Raw genomic sequence first — 24,480 nt, forward strand, 5'->3', positions numbered from 1 at the left:
GTATTAAAGTTGTCAAACGGTCACAAATCATGTGCACAGAGAGACTGAAACATAACACCCGAGCACGCTGTAGATACTCGGGAAAACACCCGAGCATGCTCGCTCATCACTAGCATTCGCATCAAAATTTGTATCCTCTTAATATATTGCAATCACATTTATATATCGCTGTGTTCTTACAATTGCTCATTTTGCTTTTCTACCCCATAATTCTTTTTCATTAAGTCTACGACATCACGTGGTTAAAAACAGACTGGCTGAATTGTTCTAAGCTCTATGTAGAAACTGTAAATCAGCTGGGTCAGGAGTTGAAAATGGGAATGAATAAATGCAGGGACAAGAGACTTCCTGTTTCTACATAGAGCAGAGAAGAATTAGCTGGGTAGAAAGGCAAAATGAACTTTTAAGAACAGTGCTACATAACATGCTGACTGCAATATACTAAGGATAAAAACTTTTATGGGAGTACTTCTTTAATAGACAGTTTGTTTCAGTTTGTAAATGTATTTTTTTTTTCTTTACCCCCTTCTTAATTTAGTGTCTAAAACATGGGCTGATGTTGTGAAAATTGGAGTAGCAAAATCCCAAAGGACGATTAATAAACCTGCACAGAAAATAGTGGCTATAAAAAAGAAACTTAAGCATAAGGTATGTGGTGGAATTTTTTTATTATATATAAATATATACTTTTTTTTTGTGTTGCAAATGTGATATGCTTTGCCTGCTTTCAGACTCCAATGAAAAAAATCAAGGATGTGACGAGCACAGGTCATGCAGACTCTCCTGCCACAATTCTTGTAGGAAGAGCTCATACACGAGTAGTGAACCTAACCGGATTTGTCCCTAAAGTCATGAGGAACCAGGCTGTGAAACTTGACACTGCCCACAATGAAAGTTTCACTGGTAAGGATTACTGCTAATATCTTGCTAAATGATGAATAAAGCCCCCGTCTCGCATAGCGAGATCGCTGCTGTGTCACGGTTTTGGTGACGCAACAGCGACCTCACCAGCGATGTCGCTATGTGTGACACTTTGCAGCGATCAGGCCCCTGCTGTGAGGTCGCCTATCGCTGCAAAATGTCCTGGACCATTTTTTGGTCGTTGCCCTCCCACTGGTCAGCACACATCGCTGCTCCCGCTGGTCACACACAGCGATCAGGCTGGTAACCATGGTAAACATCGGGTTACTAGGGGCACACGCGCACCTAGTAACCTGTTTATCATGGTTACGAGCCTGCTAAAGTGAGCGGTAACCTCCCGCTCACCGTAGCAGAGTGGTAACCATGATAAACAATGGGTTACTAGGTGCGCGTGTGCCCCTAGTAACCCGATGTTTACCATGGTTACCAGCCTGTTGAAGCAGGAGCAACTAGGAGCAGGACATCGTGGAAAGATTCTTTCCACGATGTCGCTGCTCCCCTGATCGTTGGTGAGCCTGCCTGTTTGACAGCTCACCAGCGACCACATAGCGACGCAGCAACGATCCCTGACAGGTCGTATCGTTGTCGGGATCGTTGCAGCGTTGGTAAGTGTGACGGGGCTTGAATACGTCACAGGCTGTAAAAGGGTTAAGATCCTGTGATAAGTGTAGAACCTCAAAAGTGGGTGGGCAAAAACTTTATCACAATTTCTGTTTTTTTTGTCCTCCCAGTTTTTGAGTAATGATCAGGGGTTCTTAAAGGAGTGTTCTCAAGTTCTTGCATTGCTTTAGTTGGCATAGAAAAAGCATGTCAACTGCACACTTGCCTATTTTCATCTGCTGTCATTCTCCTGCAATGAGGGATTTTCTCTTGTGCACAGCTAGTTTCCATGGAGCCCAGCCTCTAGTTCCTCTCCCAGTAGTTAACTCCTCACATGGAACGTAGTTAACTCTTAACATCCCAGTCAGGTCTCTCCAGTCCATTGATTTCTATGCAGGAGTTGGCTGCTTATCTTCCTCCTCTCCTCTTTTGAAGAGTTGGTTTTAAATCACCAGCCTGACAGCTTTAACAGGTCTCCTAATCTCAGATCTTGGCTTTCCCTGTTGGACCCATGTGCTTGTTCAGATGCCCTGTTGTCTCTGTAAATACAGTGTAAAAGTGTAGACTGAGAGCAAAGCACTTATACCGAAATGTTACGGCAGAACTTATGCTGGGCTTTATAGTTCTACAAGTATTATAGTTCTATTCACCAGAGTTGTCACTCTCAGAGGAGAGTGCGCCCTGCTAGAAGTGAGGAGACTACACAGATTGCATGCTCAAGAGACAGCCTGAGAATACCCCATTATGGGATTGAGCTCTGGAGAGTTTCTGGACCATGCTCCTAAAATGTCAATGTTATGTTTACTGAGCCACTTGGTTTTCACTTTGGCCTTGTGGCATTGTTCATCACCAAATTTCTCCTGGGTCATTAGGAGAAGTTGCTGTTGTAGGATGTTTAGATCCCGTTCTTTATTCATGGCAGCGTTCTTAGGCCAAATTGTGATCCATTTTCATTTTTCAAGTAGTAAAGTGGTTGCTCTCACAATTTTGCTTAATACTGCCATGAATAAAAGCATGAGATCTAAACATCCTACAAAAGCAACTTGTCCCAGTGATCAAGTAGTAATTTTGTGATATTCATACTTTTTGCAGCATGATGACCAAAAGTCCATGATGACCATGTCACAAGGCAAAATTGATAAGTAGGTGGCTCGGTGAACAAAATTGACATTTTGGGTCCATAGCCAGGATTCTTTATAGATTTCAATCTCATCAGAAAGCGGGAGGACAAACAAAAACACAAAAATTGTGATAAACTTGGAGCACTGATTAGGTAATAATAGGTAGTCAGTCAGGATATAGCCCAGAAGATAATATCCAGCTGCCAGGGAGAAAGGCAGAAGTCTTAAGAAATAAGTCAACACTAAATATTGAGTCTTTTAACTTCTAACAAATACATTAAGTTTGTGTAAACTTTTTAAATTCTTATAATGCTTCAGTAACTTTAGAAACATGTGATTTAGAAGATCTAAAACTCTGAAGCTGTAAAATCTGTCATTCTCAAAAAACTTTTAAACTTTTGGCCATGACCGCACAGGCGCGCACACACTAGATATGCCGTCTTTCAGGAGAAAGTTTTAGTTGTGTAAGCATACATCTATCAAAGTAAAAAATGGTTATGGTGCAGGAATCTGCAGTAATATTATTTTTCTATAGCACTCGATTAGAGGCTTTCGCTGTTTACATACAGCACGGACCGTCCAAAGTCTATCCTGCGGTCGACAGGAAGGGAGACGATGTCCTCCAAAAACCTCTAATCCTCTAAAATGATTTAGAAAAACTATGATACTGCAGAGTCCTGCACTATACTTTTTTTCTTTTGAAAGTGGAGTTACTGTATGCTTTTAAGAAAATAAGTGCTGCCACTCATTGATTGTGATTGGTATTGCAAATTTGCCTAACTCAATATAAAGGATGCTCAGTGGGGTTTTGTGATTTTGTTCTGTGTTTTTTTTTTTTTTTTTTTTTTTTTTTTTTTTGGGGGGGGTCAGTTCATCTTTGACTTTTTTTTGTCTTTTATCTTTTAATTAAGGTGTGGCTGAATTATTTAGCACCCCAGCAAATAAGCCAAGGAAAAGTAATCGCCTGGAAAGCTCGAAAACGGAGTCTCCCAGCTCAGTGCTTGTGGAGGTGTCGGTGATGAAGACTCCAGAGGAGTCAGGTCAGTGTTCAGATTGCCATTTCTGCCGTTAGTAAAAAACCTAGTGACTCATTCTGCAGCTTCAAAATAAAATTATCATGCAAGATAAAAGCCTAGCTCGCTGAAAATTTACCAGACTCTTTGGCAAAATAGGAGTTGGAAGCAGTTTATTGGGTGGGCTAGTCCTCGTATATATCCTATCCCTCCAAACTGCGTGTGCTCACAGCCTGACGTGTTTAAAACAAATAAATATTTTTGCCTACAGGTGAAATGGTGGTTTCTCCATTAGACAGTCCTAATACCACACGGCGTAGGCAGTACAGTCGAGATGCGGTGTCCAGGCTACTTCAGAGTCCGGCCTCCCCAGAATTGCGTAAGAAGGATGGTAGCGCCACAGTTGAGATGGCAGCAGGAACTTCAAAATCACAGAAAAATAATCGGAAATCTGTGGGTCTCTCCGGCATCAAACGCATCATGAGAACTCCAAAGCAAAAAGGGACACCGGTCACCGACCCTCACGCATTAAGGAAACTGCTGAGAACACCAACAGAAGCTGAAACCTCCCGGGCTTATTCTCGAAGATCCACTAAACTTGAAGTGCTTGGTATCGACAGACTCTTGAAAACACCAAAGGAAAAGCCGGCACCTGTAGAAGATTTCACGGGTGTCCAAAGACTCCTGAAGACCCCAAAACAGAAGGCAGAGCCTGTGCAAGATTTTGCTGGTGTGAAGAGGATCACAAGAACACCTAAAGAAAAAGTACAACCTGTGGAAGATATGGTCGGAGTAATGCAGACGATGAGAACACCCAAGGAGAAGCCTCTACCGGTGGAGGATATGGTCGGGATAAAACGCATGATGAGAACCCCCAAGGTGCGGGGGCAGCCCGTGGAGGACATGATCGGTATAAAGCGCATCATGAAAACCCCTAAAGAACGAGGACAACCAGTTGAGGATATTGCCCTAAATCACTTACTGAGTAGTCCAATTGAGAGCGTCCAGTCAATTGAAAGTACCCGTCCAATAGAGGAAATTTTTGGGATAAAGAACTTGATAAAGACACCGCCAAAGTCTTTGGTCAGTGAAAAGGTAATAAAAAAAAAAAAAAGTGTGTATATTTTATATCATATATTGAGACTTACAGGATCAGTAGTCAATATGTTTTCAACTTTCACTAGTGATGTATGGTACATAGTTTTCTATCAGACTTGAGCTCCAAAAGTATATTGGGCTCTGTACAGTGTTATTGGCTGCTCTAATGTGGGGTCAGTAGAGCCTTAGGGGTACATTAAATGTTTGCGCTGGGGAACTTATCTTGACATATATGCCAAAAGTAGGGCTCCGGCTGATGTGATCAGGGTCTTCTGTTTCGAAATCCACTTGTTCATGTGTGATTTATATTCCAGTTTTATGCTAATAGTTCCAACCTTTTTATTTTAATAGGCTATATCAAAGGATCGTGGCAGCCAATCTGCAAAGTGTAAGTATGACGATATCTATAATGATATGGGAAAATATAAGACCAATGTCCCCTAAGATCAGTGGGAATAAAATGACTAAGGGCCCCAATACACATTAGTCTGTTGGCTGAAGCAGCCAATATATAGACGTGTCGGCCAACAGTCTAATGTGCATGGCGGCACTGGTCGGGGGAGATGTCTATTGCATGTCCAATTTCAGACTGCAGATCGCATTGTTCTGGAGATAAGCTACCGGCCGACATTCATTTGGCGGCTTTCTCATAGAGAACACAGGAGCTCTCAGCCAAATGAGCCCTCCTGGTATGGGAGAGTCGGCAGCAGCCAACTAATGTGTATGACTGGCTTAAAGGGGGTATCCCCAACTCCAAGATCCTATCCCAATATGTAGAAGTAATATTGGAAAATACCTCCAAATATAAATGTAGTATAGTTCTTCTGATTCGCTATGTCTGTTACCCCATGTGCAGGGCAATGCAGTAGCTTAGGTATCCATGCTTATGACCACTCATATAGTGAGTTATTTGCTAGTGGTCGTAACCATGGATACCTAAGCTACTGCAATGCCCTGCACATGAGGTAAACAACATAGTTAATCAGAAGAACTATACTACATTTCTAATTAAAGGCAATTGCTAATATTACACATACTACATATTGAGAATAGGATCTTGGAGATGGGAATACATCACATCTTTGTGCATGGCTCATTCATTCAGACAGGTTTAGAGACTGGATTTGTAATGGGTTAAATATGACATGAAGGAAATTTTTATTATATTTTCCCCCCAATTTAATTTAATTTTATTTTTATATATATTTTAGCAGCAAAGAGGGGCACATCTGCAAAACGCTTAAGCCTTCTGGTGGACACTACATCAGGTAGAGAATATTCTTTCAATTCATTGTATTTCCAGTGTGCATTTGTGTGTGGAAAGCGCTCATTGTGGGAGATTTATTACTGTGTCATATGTAGTAGGTGTAGTAATATTAGAAAATATCTCCAATTGTTTTTCTGATTCGCTATGTCTTTCCTCATGTTCAGGTATTGCAGGATCTTGAGTATCCATGGTTATGACCACTGATAGTGACAGCTAGTTGTGAGTGGTTGTAACCATGGATACCTAAGCTACTGCAATGCCTGCACATGAGGAAAGAGACATAGCGAATCAGAAGAACTATACTACATTTCTAATTGGAGGGATTTGCTAATATTACACTTACTACATATTGGGAATATCTTTTAAGTTTGCGCCTATTTCTTGGCTTACTTTATGCCGGAGATCTGCACATTTTTGGGCGCACAGTGTTGCATGCTAGGTTGCTATTTCTTTCTTCGAGACCCAAGCCTTCTTGTTGGAATTTGAGCGGTAAAGCCTTTTCTCGTCTGGTGGTCTGACAGAAGACCTCACCAGTGTAATCTGGATTATGATAAATTGATTAACTATTTCCATAACCAGATATAAAAATAATCGCTTTCAATTTGTAACCACAGGTAAGGCTGCCCACGACACGGTGCATATACAGATTACGCCACAGTCTGTTACACCCAGCAGCCAAGAGGTTGTTAGATCTACGCCACCGAGAGGCAGACCCTCCACGAGTCGAGGCCTTTCCTCCACAGGTGAGTCTGTGCTGACACTTCCACTTACAAATTAAAAAGAAAATACTCGGTCTTCACTGCAGTTGCTCCCTTGTAATATGCTGTTATAGAAGCTACTTTCTAAAAATCTATGCAAAACCCCTCCTTGCTATTGACTGTTCAATCATGGACGATTTGTTTCAGTGTGCAACAAAACCTCTTAATTGATGGGGATGGCTGTTTTAATCAAGCGTAACATGAGAGAGAATTGTGTGAATTCAGCCTTGTTTTACTTGCATAAGCGAGGATAGTGCAGGGGCTGATTTCATGTCAACTTTATATAGAGGAAAAACTGGAAGCTAGTGGACCTATTCTGTAGAATAGTTTGTAGTAGACTTGCCACCTCTGCTCAGCTTAATTTGGGCTTGTTTGGTAGCTGACAAATTGAAATCACATATTTTAACACCATTTTTTTTTTTTGTCTGTTGCAGAAGTGCTTAAGGATCTTGTAGAATCTGAAGCGACTTTCCCAAAACATAGAGGAAGACCAAGCTCTGCTGCCAAATCTCCTACAGGATCTGCTTCTAAAGCAGAAGAGATGTCCCCAATTCAACACGGAAGACCTAAAGCCACGGCAGAAGAACCAAAGGAATCTGTTCCCATTGCTGATGGCAAGGTTACATCTTCAGCACGTAAAGGAAGACCTAGCACCACGTCGGAAACACCAAAAGAGTCTGTGTCTAACACTGTCATTGAAGTGACTTCCACAAGTCGTAGGGGAAGACCGAGCTCTAAAGGTGAAGCTCCTAAGGAGTCTCTGACAATATCTGATGGAGAAATGCCAACAGTCATTGAAGTGACTTCCCCAAGTCGTAGGGGAAGACCAAGCTCCACTGGTAAAACTCCTAAAGAAGCTCTCTCTACTTCTGATGCTAAAGTGACTTCCCCAAGTCGTAGGGGAAGATCTAAAACTGAGGCAGAAGAACCCAAAGAATCTGTTCCCATTGCTGATGGCAAGGTTACATCTTCAGCACGTAAAGGAAGACCTAGCACCACGCCAGAAACACCAAAAGAGTCTGTGTCTAACACGGTCATTGAAGTGACTTCCCCAAGTCGTAGGGGAAGACCAAGCTCCACTGGTAAAACTCCTAAAGAAGCTCTCTCTACTTCTGATGCTAAAGTGACTTCCCCAAGTCGTAGGGGAAGATCTAAAACTGAGGCAGAAGAACCCAAGGAATCTGTTCCCATTGCTGATGGCAAGGTTACATCTTCAGCACATAAAGGAAGAACTAGTACAACTGTAGAAGCTCCAAAGCAATCTGTGTCTGATGTGGTCAGTGAGTCCATTTCCCCAAGACGCAGGGGCAGACCGAGCTTTAAGTCTGACGCTCCTAAGGAGTCTGCCACAATATCTGATGGAGTAAATGCAATACCATCAGTCAGTGAATTGATTTCCCCAAGTCATAGGGGAAGACCAAGCTCCACTGGTAAACCTAAATCCATGGCAGAAGAATCCAATGAATCTTTTCCCATTGTTGATGGCAAGGTGACATCTCCAGCACGTAAAGGAAGAACTAGCACCACAACAGAGGGTCCCAAGGAGCCTGTTTCTGATGGGGTCAGTGAGGTGATTTCCCCAAGACGCGGGGGAAGATCAAGCTCCACTGGTAAAGCTCCTAAAGAAGATCTCTCTAGGTCTAATGCTAAAGTGAGTTCCCCAAGTCAACGAGGAAGATCTAAAACTGTGGCAGAAGAACCCAAGGAATCTGTTCCTATTGCTGATGGCAAGGTGACATCTCCAGCACGTAAAGGAAGACCTAGTACAACTGTAGGAGCTCCTAAGGAGTCTGTATCTGATGTGGTCACTGAGGTAACTTCACCAAGGCGCAGGGGCAGACAGAGCTCCAATTCTGAAGCTCCTAAGGAGTCTTCGGCAGTATCTGATGGAGAGCTAGCTTCCCCAACACGAGAAAGATTGGGAAGCCGTAGAGGAAGACAAAATGCCTCTGCCATTAGCATTGAATCTGATCCGCCAACTTCTCCAGCACCTAAAGGAAGACAAAGCACCACAACAGAAGCGATCAAGGAAGTAGTACCTAAAGTTACTTCCCCAACTCGCCGTGGAAGATCCACAAAAAGCATTGCCTCAGCCCCGGAGGAGTCTGTTCCCTTTGTCGAGACCAAGTTGGCATCCCCGGCACGTAGAGGAAGACCACCAAGCAGCATTGCGGTTACTAATGCATCTGATCTCCCAACCTCCCCAGCACCTAAAGGAAGACAAAGCACCACAACAGAAGCCATCAAGGAAGTAGTACCTAAAGTTACTTCCCCAACTCGCCGTGGAAGATCCACAAAAAGCATTGCCTCAGCCCCGGAGGAGTCTGTTCCCTTTGTCGAGACCAAGTTGGCATCCCCGGCACGTAGAGGAAGACCACCAAGCAGCATTGCGGTTACTAATGCATCTGATCTCCCAACCTCCCCAGCACCTAAAGGAAGACAAAGCACCACAACAGAAGCCATCAAGGAAGTAGTACCTAAAGTTACTTCCCCAACTCGCCGTGGAAGATCCACAGAAAGCATTGCCTCAGCCCCGGAGGAGTCTGTTCGCTTTGTCGAGACCAAGTTGGCATCCCCGGCACGTAGAGGAAGACCACCAAGCAGCATTGCGGTTACTAATGCATCTGATCTCCCAACCTCCCCAGCACCTAAAGGAAGACAAAGCACCACAACAGAAGCCATCAAGGAAGTAGTACCTAAAGTTACTTCCCCAACTCGCCGTGGAAGATCCACAAAAACAATCACCCCAGAGGAGTCTGTTCCCTCTGTCGAAACCAAGTTGGCATCCCCGACACGTAAAGGAAAACCTAGCAGCTCCACAGTTACTAATGCACCTAGTCTCCAGACTTCCCCAGTACCTAAAGGTAGACAAAGCACCATAGCCGAAGCAATGAAGGAAGCTCCTGAAGTTGCTTCCCCAACTCGCCGTGGAAGATCCAGTACTAGGGCGGTGCTTTTTGTGGAAGAGTCTGTTCCCTCTGTCGAGTCCAATGTGGCATCCCCATCACGTAGAGGAAGACCACACCGCTCCACAGTTTCTAATGCATCTGATCTACAGACTTCCCCAGCACCTAAAGGAAGACAAAGCACCACAACAGAAGCGATCAAGGAAGTTCCTGAAGTGACTTCCCCAACTCGCCATGGAAGATCCACAAAAAGCCCAGCCCCAGAAGAATCTGTTCCCTCTGTCGAGACCAAGTTGGCATCCCCATCACGTAGAGGAAGACCACACAGCTCCACAGTTACTAATGCATCTGATCTACAGACTTCCCCAGCACCTAAAGGAAGACAAAGCACCACAACAGAAGCGATCAAGGAAGTTCCTGAAGTGACTTCCCCAACTTGCCGTGGAAGAACCACAAAAAGCACCGCCCCAGAAGAATCTGTTCCCTCTGTCGAGACCAAGTTGGCATCCCCTACACGTAGAGGAAGACCACACAGCTCCACAGTTACTAATGCACCTAGTCTCCAGACTTCCCCAGCACCTAAAGGAAGACAAAGCACCACAACAGAAGCGATCAAGGAAGTTCCTGAAGTGACTTCCCCAACTCGCCGTGGGAGATCCACAAAAAGCTCAGCCCCAGAAGAATCTGTTCCCTCTGTCGAGACCAAGTTGGCATCCCCATCACGTAGAGGAAGACCACACAGCTCCACAGTTACTAATGCACCTAGTCTCCAGACTTCCTCAGCACCTAAAGGAAGACAAAGCACCACAACAGAAGCGATCAAGGAAGTTCCTGAAGTGACTTCCCCAACTCGCCGTGGGAGATCCACAAAAAGCTCAGCCCCAGAAGAATCTGTTCCCTCTGTCGAGACCAAGCTGGCATCCCCATCACGTAGAGGAAGACCACACAGCTCCACAGTTACTAATGCACCTAGTCTCCAGACTTCCTCAGCACCTAAAGGAAGACAAAGCACCACAACAGAAGCAATCAAGGAAGTTCCTGAAGTGACTTCCCCAACTCGCCGTGGAAGAACCACAAAAAGCACCGCCCCAGAAGAATCTGTTCTCTCTGTCGAGACCAAGTTGGCATCCCCGGCACGTAGTGCCAGACTTAGCAGCTACGCAGTTACGAATGCATCTGATCTACAAACTTCCCCAGCACCTAAAGGAAGACAGAGCACCATAACAGAAACGCTCAAGGAATCTCTTCCAGTTCCTGAAGTTACTTCCCCAGTGCTCCGCGGAAGACCCAAAAAAAGCACCGCCCCAGCACCGGAGGAGTCTGTTACCAAAGCTGAGACCAAATTCACATCCCGGGCACGCAGAGGAAAACAAAGCGTACCTGCAGTCACCAATGAATCAGTTCTCCCAACTTCCCCAGCACCAAAAGAGAGACTGAGCACCAATACAGAAGTACTCAAGGATGTTACTACAGTCACTTCCCCGAATCGCCGTGGAAGAGCCAAAAAAAGCATTGTACTTGAGGAGTCTGTTCCATTAGTTGAGACCAAATCGACCTCCCTGGGATGTAGGAAAAAACCCAGCACCCTTCCTGAAATCTCCCAGGAGCCAGCTACTCACAAAGATCATCCTGTTTTTACTGAAGGTAAAGCAACATCGCAAACACGCAGGGGCAGACAAAAGGCTGCAGAGGAATTGCCCCAAGAGCCTTCAGCTCCTGAGTTGCCAGTAACTCGTGGAAGTAGGTCTGAAGTCTCTGCTGAATTATCAGAGCAGTTGCCCAGCGTCCAGTCACGAAGAGGAAGACCAAAAGCCTCTGCGCAAGTTTCTAAGGTGTCTGCCTCCGTCCCTGAGGTGCATGTAAGTTCTCCAACCCGCAGAAGCAAATCTAAGGACATTGCAGAGGCACCAAAGGACTCTGCTCCAGCTGTGACTGACGCGGCCACTTCTCAGAAGCGCAGAGGGCGGACAAAAGTGACCGAAATTGACTCTTTAGTAACATCTGGCACTGTTAGCGAGACAACTGCACCGAGGCGTGGAACTAGGTCTAAGGATACGGTCGCTGCCTCAGGGGAGTCTGCTCCAGCTGTAGAGGAGGTAACGTCACCGATGCGCAGAGGGGCTAGAAAGGCGGACTCTCCCAAAGAAGCTGCAGTTTCATCTGTGCAGGAAGCAAACGATGTTTCTGAAGTTGCCTCTCCAACACGCACGGGAAGATCGAAGAAAACAACCGAAACATCCAAGGAGACAGTGCCTGTTTCTGAGGTTACATCACCTAAAGGAAGGAGGAAACCTGCCATTGCTGAAGGTGAGTGAAGATTTTACTAAAGCTTAGCCCATTTCTGCCCAGTGGTCAGCGCTGATAGGAAGCGAGCAATTCTGCTACACACAGGCGATCATAATGGGCTACGTGCCCATTATGCGTTTTTTTCAGCGGAATTTCTGCAGCGAAAACGCTTGGTAATACGTGCCCTACGGTCCCCAATGATAATCCGCATGTGCTGTACACATGTTGCGGAAATTTCCGCTGCGGATTATCGCTGCGGAAATTTCCGCAGCATGTCCGTTATTTTTGCGGAAACTCGGTGTAATTGCCTCTATTGACTTGCATTGAATCACATAATATCCGCATGACTACATGTACACATGCGGATATTAAGCGATTCAATGTGTGGATAGTACCCGGGTCTGGAGAAGAGGAGACTGTCATCCAGATCCGGGTACCATAGTACCTGTTAAAAATAAATAAATAAATAATAAAAAAAAATAATAATAATTTGAAAATAAATAAACATCCTACTCTCCTTCTGATGGCCCTGGTCTCCTGTACGGTGCGTCCTGGCTCCCCGGCCGCTCGCGTTGGTGTAAAAGGACCTTCCATGACGTCATTTAGTCATGTGACAGGTTACGTGACCGTTGATGTCGGCGGTCGCATGACCAGTCACATGACTAAATTATGTCATGGAAGGTCCTTTTACAACATCGCGAGCCCCTGTGGAGCCAAGGCGCATCGGAGAGAAGACCGGGGGACATCAGAAGGTGAGTATGATGTTTGTTTTTTACTATTTTTTTAACTATTAACTTGGTCACATTATATAAATCCATGCCGGTTGCATGGATTTATATAGTGTGACCAAGTTGTCAAGCACTTTCCAAGTGATGCTAAAATCGCTTGGAAAGCGCTTGACAACCCGCATGCAAAAACGCTTGACAAACTCTTCTACCTGGTGGGAAAAATGCATGTAAAATCCACATGTGTTTTTCCTGCCAGGGAGATGCAGAAAAAATCAGCGTTTCTGCATTGTGGGCGCACAGCCTTAAAGCATGCAAAAAGTGTAAAAAAAAAATAAATAAATAAAAATATAAAAGTTTAAATCACCCCCCTTGCGCCCCATTCAACATAAAACCCATACACATTTGGTATCGCCGCATTCAGAATCCCCCAATCTGTGTATATAATAAAAGAATAAATCCGATCAGTAAACGACGTAATGAGAAAAAAATTGTAAATTCCAGAATTACGTTTTTTCTGCAGCGCTCAGCTGTTACAGCATTGAGGATGGGACTTCTAGAAATCCCATGTCCACTGTGCGTCTATGTACTTGGGGATCACCCACGGAAACGGACATGCGGCGCGTCTTTCAGACAAGCAGCATGTCCATTTCTCTTGTGGGTCCACTAGTGGACTTTCCCCATAGATTAACATCTGAGGAAAGACCGCATGTAAAAAGAAAAAAAAATTGTGTGCCTCATTTGCCTAAAATGAGGTCGGAAGCCACGTGGCTATCCCACAGTGTCGAGGCCGCAGGCGGCTCCTCACCGTGGGCACATACCCTTAATAATATGCCCGTTCTCTGGGGTGGGACTGTGGGCAGGGTCTTCCCTTCATGCTAGGATGAGGAACGTACTTGTGCTTCGGGGCGGCCTGTGGGCAGGTCTTTTGCTGATCTGGCCTAGAGAACCAGGATAAGACCCTGCCCCGGAGCTTGGGCATATCATTAACTCAAAACTGCAAACACTGATTACGCAAGAACCACAGGATGGATTTTTTCACCTCAGGTATCATATTAATCATTGCAGCAGCCCCAACATGACACTGCCTGCTGACAGGTTCGCTTTGAAGGGACTCAGTCTGAAAAGTCATTCTGTGCAGATTAAAGTCCATCTGCTCTGGCTTCACGGCAAAGCCATTCATTTATATACGCCTTCCCACCTGCTTGTTTTCTCTCCATCTCCCCTTCTTCTTTGACACCTGTGGCTTCATAGTCTGAGAAGGGGGTAGATAGGTGGGAAGGTGTAACCAATCTGCCCTGTGTCCTGCTGTCGCGGAGCTTGTAACCTGACTGTTAACTCTTCGTCCCTGTAGGAGATTCCAAGTTCTCTCAATTACCACCTGAAGACACAAACCAAAAGACTGTCGGCTCAACCAAGACAACTGTCCGCCAGATCGTCAAATCCTCAAAGCCAAGTGCAGAGCAGCGGCTACAAGAACCTGAACCGGAGTCTGTGGCTGAAAAGACCCAGCTACCCGCGCCAAGAGGAAGAAGGAAAGCTGTGCAAAGTGAACCCGCATCTTCTGAAGGTACATGAAATACAGCCGCTTTCTGGGCTAGATAGGGAATAATCTTATGTCATGGGGAACGTGGAGTAATGTCTCCTCAGCTACAGCCATTCTAAAGCTACTGAACACGGTTTCCGTATTCTGAGATAATGCCTTCCTCATTTCATCCGCCTTGGATATTCTGAGATCTGGGGCATTTTCTCAAACTACCAATGTGTAAAACAGTGGACCTAGTCTTAGGTGGAGGGGTGCAAAAGTCAGGCACCTGGTAATACCTCCTTAGCTGGTATTTTTAATCTGATTTACAATATAATTACAGGTGCAATTTTATTTTTTTTAATTTCAGGAGCGTGCATAAATTATTGGACTAAATGCTTTGCATAGCAGATTCAGCGTTTGGGCGGCGGCACAGACCAGTGTCCTGTTGTACAGGAGACAGGTGTAATACGATTGTGTAGTGCTGGCTCCCTCTACTGGACACATGGCAGAATGCTTTGTCTTGTGATTACATATGTACCGCCCAGCTATGGCTGCTGTTTAGATTAAATTTGCTATTCTGTGTATTTAAAAAGACCATTCTCTGCCATCCTGCAGGATAGTTTTTACTCTGTATAATTATCGATAACACAATTTTGCGAACCTGTTTTTCAGCTCTTTATTCACAACCATTATGTACCGTAGCTGGTAGTCTGCTTCATTGCAGTAACTCAAGTTATTTTTCCTTTTGGCTTCTTGGTTTTAGGAGATCATAATTTAAGTTTGGAGCGTGAACAAACAGAAAAGTTACCCGTCCAGACTTCCCCCGTGGCCAGAAGAGGCGGAAGACGGAAAGATACAGAAGATCTTGCTGGTGAGTTCAGAGCACGCCAGATTATCAACCTGCAATTTCCAATGTTGTAGAATTGGCTGAAAGTATTTTTTTTTTTATTTTTTTTATTATTGCAGCTGCGAAGCCAGATGATGTTAAACCAAAGACATCCAAGCAAAAGACTAGAAGCCGGGGCCAGTCTAAGGCCAAGGGCGTCACAGAAGTGAAGGAAAGCTCGGATTCAACAGATGAGTCCATTAAGTCTCCAAAAGGATCAGCTCAACAAGCAAAGGAGTCGGCGACTGAAAATCAGCCTAAGAGTTTACGTGGACAACCAAGAAAAAGAAAAGATAACTCTCCCGAGGCCGGTACAGAAACCGTGGTACCTGAAGCTGAGGTCCCCCAGAAGAAGGCAGCGCCTGCTAGAGGAAGATCTAGAGCTGCCAGAGATATTAGTGATACATCTGATGACCAGGCAAAGGGATCTAGTTTACCAGCGACCAAACCGCAAAGAGCTTCTAGAAGAAATCAGAGCGTACACGACAGCTCCAGTGCTGCACATGAGGAGCCGACGAAACCGGTGTCTACAGAATTTACTACGAGGAGCACACGGGGTAAGAAAGCATCCGACAAAGATGAACCCCAGCCAGCACCTGAAGTAAAGGGTAGAAAAAACACGAGAGGTAAAACTGTGGAAGAACTGGATGCTTCTAAATCCAAGGCAAAATCTGTACAATGGCACCCTCTGCTGGCCACTGACATTCAAAGCACAGCAGACGAAGTAAAAGCTCAGGAGTCCAATGAAGCATCTACCCGAGGTGGAAGGTCCAAAGGAAAGGCCAAACCTGATGCTCCTGAACTGCAAGTCCCTGCAAAGAGATCTCGCAGAGGAAGCAATCAGGAAGCTGAGGAGACTCCAGCAGCACCCGTCCCAGAAACTCCAACAGTATTAGATGCTGCTCCTCCTAAAAGAGGGAAAGGAGCCAATGTGCAGAAGGAAGACACCGGGGCTAAAGCTACAGAGTCTACTAAAGTGAAAAGTCCACAACGGGGCCGACGAGCAGCATCAACTGTACTAAATGCTGAAAATAATGCAGAACATGAGGTTCAACCGTCCACTTCAAGAAGACAGAGGGGAACAGCGGCTAGTAAGACAGCTGGCGAAAAAGAAAGTGCCCAGTCCCCTGTTAAGGCTAAGAGCCAGAAGGGAGGCTCGGGTCAAAATGACGCTGATGAAAAGTCCCCCAAACCTGCACGGGGAGTAAAAAGGAAATTGCCAAACACTGAAGCAAACATTCCTCCTCCTGAGGAAAGGGAAACACTTTCCCAAGCCAGCAAATCCGTCCCAGTGGAAGCAGAGAATATTCCTGCTGGTCGTGGTAGGAAGAATCAAAGAAATGCCAAAACTCCGAAAAGTGAAGTACAAGAGGTGCCAGATAAGAAGCCGGCGGTGACCTCCGAATCGCCAGCAAAGAAAAGGAAAACAGGTATGCAAGGCGAGATAATAGAATGCTCAGTGATTGTCAGTGTCACTGTAGGTTTTCTCATATTAACAACGAGAATGAGAACAGTTGTAAAAGAAAACTTATACAATGCACAGATCTAAGAACGATGTTGTAGGATTGTCTGGCAGATAGACGGCCATGTGCGCTCCGAGCAGGAGCCAGATATGTTATGCTAACACCTCGACACAATATAGTCCTTGTTCTTACGGGATTTGGGGTAGTTCAATAGGGCTCACTTCCACATGGGGGTGAGTGGTGCTGATTCAACAGCCCTGTTTTAAAGCACCACTCCAGCGTTTATTTCACCACTGCAGTAGTGCTTTAAATGCAAGTCCCCGGTCTCCTACGCCGCTTCTGGCGTTTTCAGCGGTTTTCGCCGCTGCTCATTTCAGTCTGTGGCTGTGTTTCATGGAGTGGCACTTTTCCATACAAGTCTTAGAACCTCCTTCTGGCCCTCATAGATTTGCATTCGCTCTAGTGACGTGGCTTCTGACTAGCTGCGCTCACAAGTTGGCGCAGAGGGACTGGATCTGACACTGAAGACACCGGAGGGTGGGTATATGACCCAGGGCAGGGGGCTTAGATTTAAAGCGCCACTCCAGCGCTGGGAGAAAAAAAAAACTTGCTGGAGTGGTGCTTTAACAGCTGTTGATTCCCATGTCCAAAAATATCGTCCATTTGTCTTGAGATTTAATTGCTATTGCTGCCTGATATGTCCTACTCGGTGTCCTCTCTCCAAGCCTTGTATCAGTTAGAGGAAAGTATACCTGTACAACCCCTTTAAGTTTGTAACTACAACTGTAGTGAAGTTGACCATTCTTGCTGAAGAATCTCAAAAATGTGCCCTCAAATGATCACTTGTTAGTGATAAGTTGAGCTTTGAAGTTGAAATGACTCCTTCATTCTGCAATTTCTAACAACGAACCAAAATATAAATGCAACACTTGTTTTTGCTCTCGTTTTTCATGAGCTGAACTCAAAGATCTAAGACTTTTTCTATGTACACAATAGGCCTTTTTCTGTGTTCACAAAGTTGTCTAAATCTGTGTTAGTGAGCACGTCTCCTTTTGAGATATGCCACACCTGGGAGGTGGATGGGTTATCCAGATGCTGATGAGACAGCATGAATATTGCACAGGTGGTGCCTTAGGCTGGCAGCAATAAAAGGTGCAGTTTTACAGTATTGAGAGGGTACGTGTCCAGGTTCCTGCCTCTATCCACCAACTTCGCAGCCGTTTAAGAGGAGTGGAGCGACCATCCTCGGGCCACAAGCATCAGCTTGATATTTGAGAGAAATGAGTTCAGCTCATGAAAAATAAAAGCAAAAAACAAGTGTTGCGTTTTGCTCAGTGTATATACATCCGGTATGCATGTATGATATTTAAATCTAACTTTCCTCTTTTGCTGCTTTTCCAGAGGCGGCTGCCACTGCAACTTCGAAAAGGAGCTCCAGAAAACCAACATCTAAGCCTGATATCGAGAAGCCATCCGTAGCAGCAAAAACCAGAGCAAGCGCAAGGAGCAGGAAATAAAGCCGCTGTCATCTTCCTCCTTCTTTTTTTTTTTTTTTTTTTTTTTTTAAACTTGTAAATTAAATTATAAAGCTTTCAAGCAGATTACGTACAAAAAAAAAATAAATTCTTAAGTGGATTCACAGAACTCTAGATGTTTTAATACTTTAGCGTTGCCTCTTAATTGTTTTCAAAGGAATTGTACATTTTTATATTCAATTTTTTTTTTTTCCTATTTGTCATGAGTTTAAACTTTACAATTTTATGCAGATGATTGTGACTGGAAAAAAGGGAATGAATACTTCATGGCCACTTCTGAAATTCAGATTTTTTTTTTTTTTTTTTAACATGGTGGTGTTTTTGTGTTTTTTGTTTTTTTTGTTTTTTTTTATTGCAATATTCATATTAGATTGGTATACCTGTTGAATAAACTGAAAATTGCTAGTATTTGCTTCTGCTGTGGTTTAAAGTATTGGAATGATATATATATTTTTTTTTTATTATTAACTTGTTACATTTGTAATTTGCTTTTGCTTTAATGTGATGCAGAGATTGTAATGGAATCATTCCAGCTCGTGGCTTTGTGTAATTATGCCAAGCACACTATGTCTTAAGTGAGGTTTTAGCCACCATATGTATTTAACGTTTGTTTCTTTGTATTTTTTTAATATGGGGAGGGTGGGTTTAATATATGTAATATATATATCTTAGACATGTCTGGTCTCTGTTCCAAAGGTAGCTAAAAAAAAAAAAAAATCATTACTACTGCGTACCAGCTGAGGGCACGCATACAGAATTTTAAAGGGGTTGCCTGGTATTAAAAACAACAATAAAGGCACCACCATATTGTGTATCTGGCATGGCTGCTCCATTCATGTGAAAGGCTGAGATGCAGTACATGGCCTATAGACCGGAATGGTGGTATTCCTGCCAGGCGTCTTTTTTTTTTTTTTTTTTTTAATATATTCCCCCCCCCCCCTAGAAAACCCACTTTCAACTCATAACAGAATGTGTAAAAAAAAATATGCTTTGCGGCTAATGTGATTGTTGTGCAAAATGCATTTTTTTGTTTTCTTTTTACGTATATTTCTGCTGCAGCAACATGACTGCCCCCAGGGAATGTTAAAGAGCAAAGTGTGCTCAGAGGAATGTAGCTGAGGCCCTTTTGCATCCTGTAATGCCTTTTGGGTACCATGCAGTGGCCTTCACAGTGAATGCACAACTGGTTTTTAATAGTGGTGTATGTAAAATTACAAGCATTGAATGGAGTTTTTGATTTGTTTAATGTATTAAAAAAAAAAAATAATAAAAAGCTGACTTGCAAAGGTGTTTCCATTTTTTTTTTATTCAGTTTATGCATTTATTTAAAGAGTAGCTGTCATTCCATTTCACATTTTAGAATAAGTTTTCCTTTTTGTAAGTGACAGATAACTGTTGGCCACTAAAGGACTCCTGAGTTTTCGCCTCTGGACTATCTCTAATTTTTAATTTTCTTTTGAGCTAATGGGTGTAAACTAGATCATTAACAGAACAGAGTACTGGTAGGTTAACAAAACGACGAGATGTAGGGAGGTATAGCACTAGAGAGAGATCACACGGCTCGTTCATTTGGTCCGATTGCTGTCTGTTATTCAATGGGACAGAGCAGACGAGCGTTGTGTAAAAAAAAAAAAAAAAAAAATTGCACACAGATAAAGAGGGAAAAAAATCGTTCCTTTTCTGGATGGAACTCAAGATATATTTTTTTAATACGCTTGTGTGAACCTGACCACTCGGTGGTTGAGAGAATATGTAGGGAGGTGGAGAACACACAGGGTGGTAAAGGCAACAGGTTGGGTGCCACAGATGAAATGTAGGCAAGTGCCCCACTAGAGAGCACAGATACGGTGGTAGACAGATGAGAGGTACATCGATAGGGCAGGAGAGAGATGAGATGTAGAGAGCACAGGTAAGGTGGTAGATAGCTGAGATGCAGGGAGTGGCCTCAGTAGAGAGCACAGGTAAGGTGGTAGCTGAGATGCAGGGAGTGGCCTCAGTAGAGGGCACAAGTAAGGTGGTAGATAGCTGAGATGCAAGGAGGTGCCCCAGTAGAGAGCACGGGTAAGGTGGTAGATAGCTGAGATGCAGGGAGTGGCCTCAGTAGAGAGCACAGGTAAGGTGGTAGATAGCTGAGATGCAGGGAGTGGCCTCAGTAGAGAGCACAGGTAAGGTGGTAGATAGCTGAGATGCAGGGAGTGGCCTCAGAGAGCACAGGTAAGGTGGTAGATAGCTGAGATGCGGGGAGTGGCCTCAGTAGAGGGCACAGGTAAGGTGGTAGATAGCTGAGATGCAGGGAGTGGCCTCAGTAGAGGGCACAGGTAAGGTGGTAGATAGCTGAGATGCAGGGAGTGGCCTCAGTAGAGGGCACATGTAAGGTGGTAGATGGCTGAGATGCAAGGAGGTGCCCTAGTAGAGAGCACAGGTAAGGTGGTAGATAGCTGAGATGCAAGGAGGTGCCCCAGTAGAGAGCACAGGTAAGGTGGTAGATAGCTGAGATGCAGGGAGTGGCCTCAGAGCACAGGTAAGGTGGTAGATAGCTGAGATGCAGGGAGTGGCCTCAGAGCACAGGTAAGGTGGTAGATAGCTGAGATGCAGGGAGTGGCCTCAGAGGGCACAGGTAAGGTGGTAGATAGCTGAGATGCAGGGAGTGGCCTCAGTAGAGGGCACAGGTAAGGTGGTAGCTGAGATGCAGGGAGTGGCCTCAGTAGAGGGCACAAGTAAGGTGGTAGATAGCTGAGATGCAAGGAGGTGCCCCAGTAGAGAGCACGGGTAAGGTGGTAGATAGCTGAGATGCAGGGAGTGGCCTCAGTAGAGAGCACAGGTAAGGTGGTAGATAGCTGAGATGCAGGGAGTGGCCTCAGTAGAGAGCACAGATAAGGTGGTAGATAGCTGAGATGCAGGGAGTGGCCTCAGAGAGCACAGGTAAGGTGGTAGATAGCTGAGATGCGGGGAGTGGCCTCAGTAGAGGGCACAGGTAAGGTGGTAGATAGCTGAGATGCAGGGAGTGGCCTCAGTAGAGGGCACAGGTAAGGTGGTAGATAGCTGAGATGCAGGGAGTGGCCTCAGTAGAGGGCACATGTAAGGTGGTAGATGGCTGAGATGCAAGGAGGTGCCCTAGTAGAGAGCACAGGTAAGGTGGTAGATAGCTGAGATGCAAGGAGGTGCCCCAGTAGAGAGCACAGGTAAGGTGGTAGATAGCTGAGATGCAGGGAGTGGCCTCAGAGCACAGGTAAGGTGGTAGATAGCTGAGATGCAGGGAGTGGCCTCAGAGCACAGGTAAGGTGGTAGATAGCTGAGATGCAGGGAGTGGCCTCAGAGGGCACAGGTAAGGTGGTAGATAGCTGAGATGCAGGGAGTGGCCTCAGTAGAGGGCACAGGTAAGGTGGTAGATAGCTGAGATGCAGGGAGTGGCCTCAGTAGAGGGCACAGGTAAGGTGGTAGCTGAGATGCAGGGAGTGGCCTCAGTAGAGGGCACATGTAAGGTGGTAGCTGAGATGCAGGGAGTGGCCTCAGTAGAGAGCACAGGTAAGGTGGTAGATGGCTGAGATGCAGGGAGTGGCCTCAGAAGAGAGCACAGGAAAGGTGGTAGCTGAGATGCAGGGAGTGGCCTCAGTAGAGGGCACAGGTAAGGTGGTAGCTGAGATGCAGGGAGTGGCCTCAGTAGAGGGCACATGTAAGGTGGTAGATAGCTGAGATGCAGGGAGTGGCCTCAGTAGAGAGCACAGGTAAGGTGGTAGATAGCTGAGATGCAGGGAGTGGCCTCAGTAGAGGGCACAGGTAAGGTGGTAGATGGCTGAGATGCAGGGAGTGGCCTCAGAAGAGAGCACAGGAAAGGTGGTAGCTGAGATGCAGGGAGTGGCCTCAGTAGAGGGCACAGGTAAGGTGGTAGATAGCTGAGATGCAGGGAGTGGCCTCAGAAGAGAGCACAGGAAAGGTGGTAGCTGAGATGCAGGGAGTGGCCTCAGTAGAGGGCACAGGTAAGGTGGTAGATAGTGGAGATGCAGGGAGTGGCCTCAGTAGAGGGCACAGGTAAGGTGGTAGATAGCTGAGATGCGGGGAGTGGCCTCAGTAGAGGGCACAGGTAAGGTGGTAGATAGCTGAGATGCGGGGAGTGGCCTCAGTAGAGGGCACAGGTAAGGTGGTAGATAGCTGAGATGCAGGGAGTGGCCTCAGTAGAGGGCACAGGTAAGGTGGTAGATGGCTGAGATGCAAGGAGGTGCCCCAGTAGAGAGCACAGGTAAGGTGGTAGATAGCTGAGATGCAGGGAGTGGCCTCAGAGAGCACAGGTAAGGTGGTAGATAGCTGAGATGCAGGGAGTGGCCTCAGTAGAGGGCACAGGTAAGGTGGTAGCTGAGATGCAGGGAGTGGCCTCAGTAGAGGGCACATGTAAGGTGGTAGATAGCTGAGATGCAGGGAGTGGCCTCAGTAGAGAGCACAGGTAAGGTGGTAGATGGCTGAGATGCAGGGAGTGGCCTCAGTAGAGGGCACAGGTAAGGTGGTAGATGGCTGAGATGCAGGGAGTGGCCTCAGTAGAGGGCACAGGTAAGGTGGTAGATAGCTGAGATGCAGGGAGTGGCATCAGTAGAGGGCACAGGTAAGGTGGTAGATAGCTGAGATGCAGGGAGTGGCCTCAGTAGAGGGCACAGGTAAGGTGGTAGATAGCTGAGATGCAGGGAGTGGCCTCAGTAGAGAGCACAGGTAAGGTGGTAGATAGCTGAGATGCAGGGAGTGGCCTCAGTAGAGAGCACAGGTAAGGTGGTAGATAGCTGAGATGCAGGGAGTGGCCTCAGTAGAGGGCACAGGTAAGGTGGTAGATAGCTGAGATGCGGGGAGTGGCCTCAGTAGAGGGCACAGGTAAGGTGGTAGATAGCTGAGATGCAGGGAGTGGCCTCAGTAGAGGGCACAGGTAAGGTGGTAGATGGCTGAGATGCAAGGAGGTGCCCCAGTAGAGAGCACAGGTAAGGTGGTAGATAGCTGAGATGCAGGGAGTGGCCTCAGAGAGCACAGGTAAGGTGGTAGATAGCTGAGATGCAGGGAGTGGCCTCAGTAGAGGGCACAGGTAAGGTGGTAGCTGAGATGCAGGGAGTGGCCTCAGTAGAGGGCACATGTAAGGTGGTAGATAGCTGAGATGCAGGGAGTGGCCTCAGTAGAGAGCACAGGTAAGGTGGTAGATGGCTGAGATGCAGGGAGTGGCCTCAGTAGAGGGCACAGGTAAGGTGGTAGATGGCTGAGATGCAGGGAGTGGCCTCAGTAGAGGGCACAGGTAAGGTGGTAGATAGCTGAGATGCAGGGAGTGGCATCAGTAGAGGGCACAGGTAAGGTGGTAGATAGCTGAGATGCAGGGAGTGGCCTCAGTAGAGGGCACAGGTAAGGTGGTAGATAGCTGAGATGCAGGGAGTGGCCTCAGTAGAGAGCACAGGTAAGGTGGTAGATAGCTGAGATGCAGGGAGTGGCCTCAGTAGAGAGCACAGGTAAGGTGGTAGATAGCTGAGATGCAGGGAGTGGCCTCAGTAGAGAGCACAGGTAAGGTGGTAGATAGCTGAGATGCAGGGAGTGGCCTCAGTAGAGGGCACAGGTAAGGTGGTAGATGGCTGAGATGCAGGGAGTGGCCTCAGTAGAGGGCACAGGTAAGGTGGTAGATAGCTGAGATGCAGGGAGTGGCCTCAGAAGAGAGCACAGGAAAGGTGGTAGATAGCTGAGATGCAGGGAGTGGCCTCAGTAGAGGGCACAGGTAAGGTGGTAGATAGCGGAGATGCAAGGAGGTGTCCCAGTAGAGAGCACAGGTAAGGTGCTAGAGGCTGAAATGCAGGGAGTGGCCTCAGAAGAGAGCACAGGAAAGGTGGTAGATAGCTGAGATGCAGGGAGTGGCCTCAGTAGAGGGCACAGGTAAGGTGGTAGATAGCGGAGATGCAGGGAGTGGCCTCAGTAGAGAGCACAGGTAAGGTGGTAGATAGCTGAGATGCAGGGAGTGGCATCAGTAGAGGGCACAGGTAAGGTGGTAGATAGCTGAGATGCAGGGAGTGGTCTCAGTAGAGGGCACATGTAAGGTGGTAGATGGCTGAGATGCAAGGAGGTGCCCCAGTAGAGAGCACAGGTAAGGTGGTAGATAGCTGAGATGCAAGGAGGTGCCCCAGTAGAGAGCACAGGTAAGGTGGTAGATAACTGAGATGCAGGGAGTGGCCTCAGTAGAGGGCACAGGTAAGGTGGTAGATAGCTGAGATGCATGGAGTGGCCTCAGTAGAGGGCACATGTAAGGTGGTAGATAGCTGAGATGCAAGGAGGTGCCCCAGTAGAGAGCACAGGTAAGGTGGTAGATAGCTGAGATGCAGGGAGTGGCCTCAGTAGAGAGCACAGGTAAGGTGGTAGATAGCTG

General features: G+C 46.1%; 1 protein-coding gene across 2 annotated transcripts in view; it reads left to right on the forward strand.

Moving 5' to 3' along the window:
• The window catches only part of MKI67 (marker of proliferation Ki-67), a 40,739-nt gene extending 22,605 nt beyond the window's left edge, over positions 1-18,134 (forward strand). Inside the window, exons 10-21 of one of the 2 annotated variants that reach the window (XM_073685064.1) lie at positions 539-648; positions 732-903; positions 3,554-3,682; positions 3,927-4,750; positions 5,105-5,141; positions 5,965-6,021; positions 6,635-6,763; positions 7,213-11,991; positions 14,050-14,265; positions 14,987-15,094; positions 15,190-16,539; positions 17,974-18,134. In XM_073685064.1, the coding sequence (XP_073541165.1) occupies positions 539-648; positions 732-903; positions 3,554-3,682; positions 3,927-4,750; positions 5,105-5,141; positions 5,965-6,021; positions 6,635-6,763; positions 7,213-11,991; positions 14,050-14,265; positions 14,987-15,094; positions 15,190-16,539; positions 17,974-18,089 (8,027 nt within the window). In that variant the 3' untranslated portion in view covers positions 18,090-18,134. The remainder of the gene's footprint in view (positions 1-538; positions 649-731; positions 904-3,553; positions 3,683-3,926; positions 4,751-5,104; positions 5,142-5,964; positions 6,022-6,634; positions 6,764-7,212; positions 11,992-14,049; positions 14,266-14,986; positions 15,095-15,189; positions 16,540-17,973) is intronic. The other variant, XM_073685065.1, reaches the window with a different exon arrangement.
• Positions 18,135-24,480: the final 6,346 nt, after the last annotated feature.

The sequence above is a fragment of the Phyllobates terribilis genome, unplaced genomic scaffold (assembly GCF_046119375.1).
Source record: "Phyllobates terribilis strain yellow unplaced genomic scaffold, ASM4611937v1 Scaffold_5__5_contigs__length_657084704, whole genome shotgun sequence".
Taxonomy (NCBI): Eukaryota; Metazoa; Chordata; class Amphibia; order Anura; family Dendrobatidae; genus Phyllobates; species Phyllobates terribilis.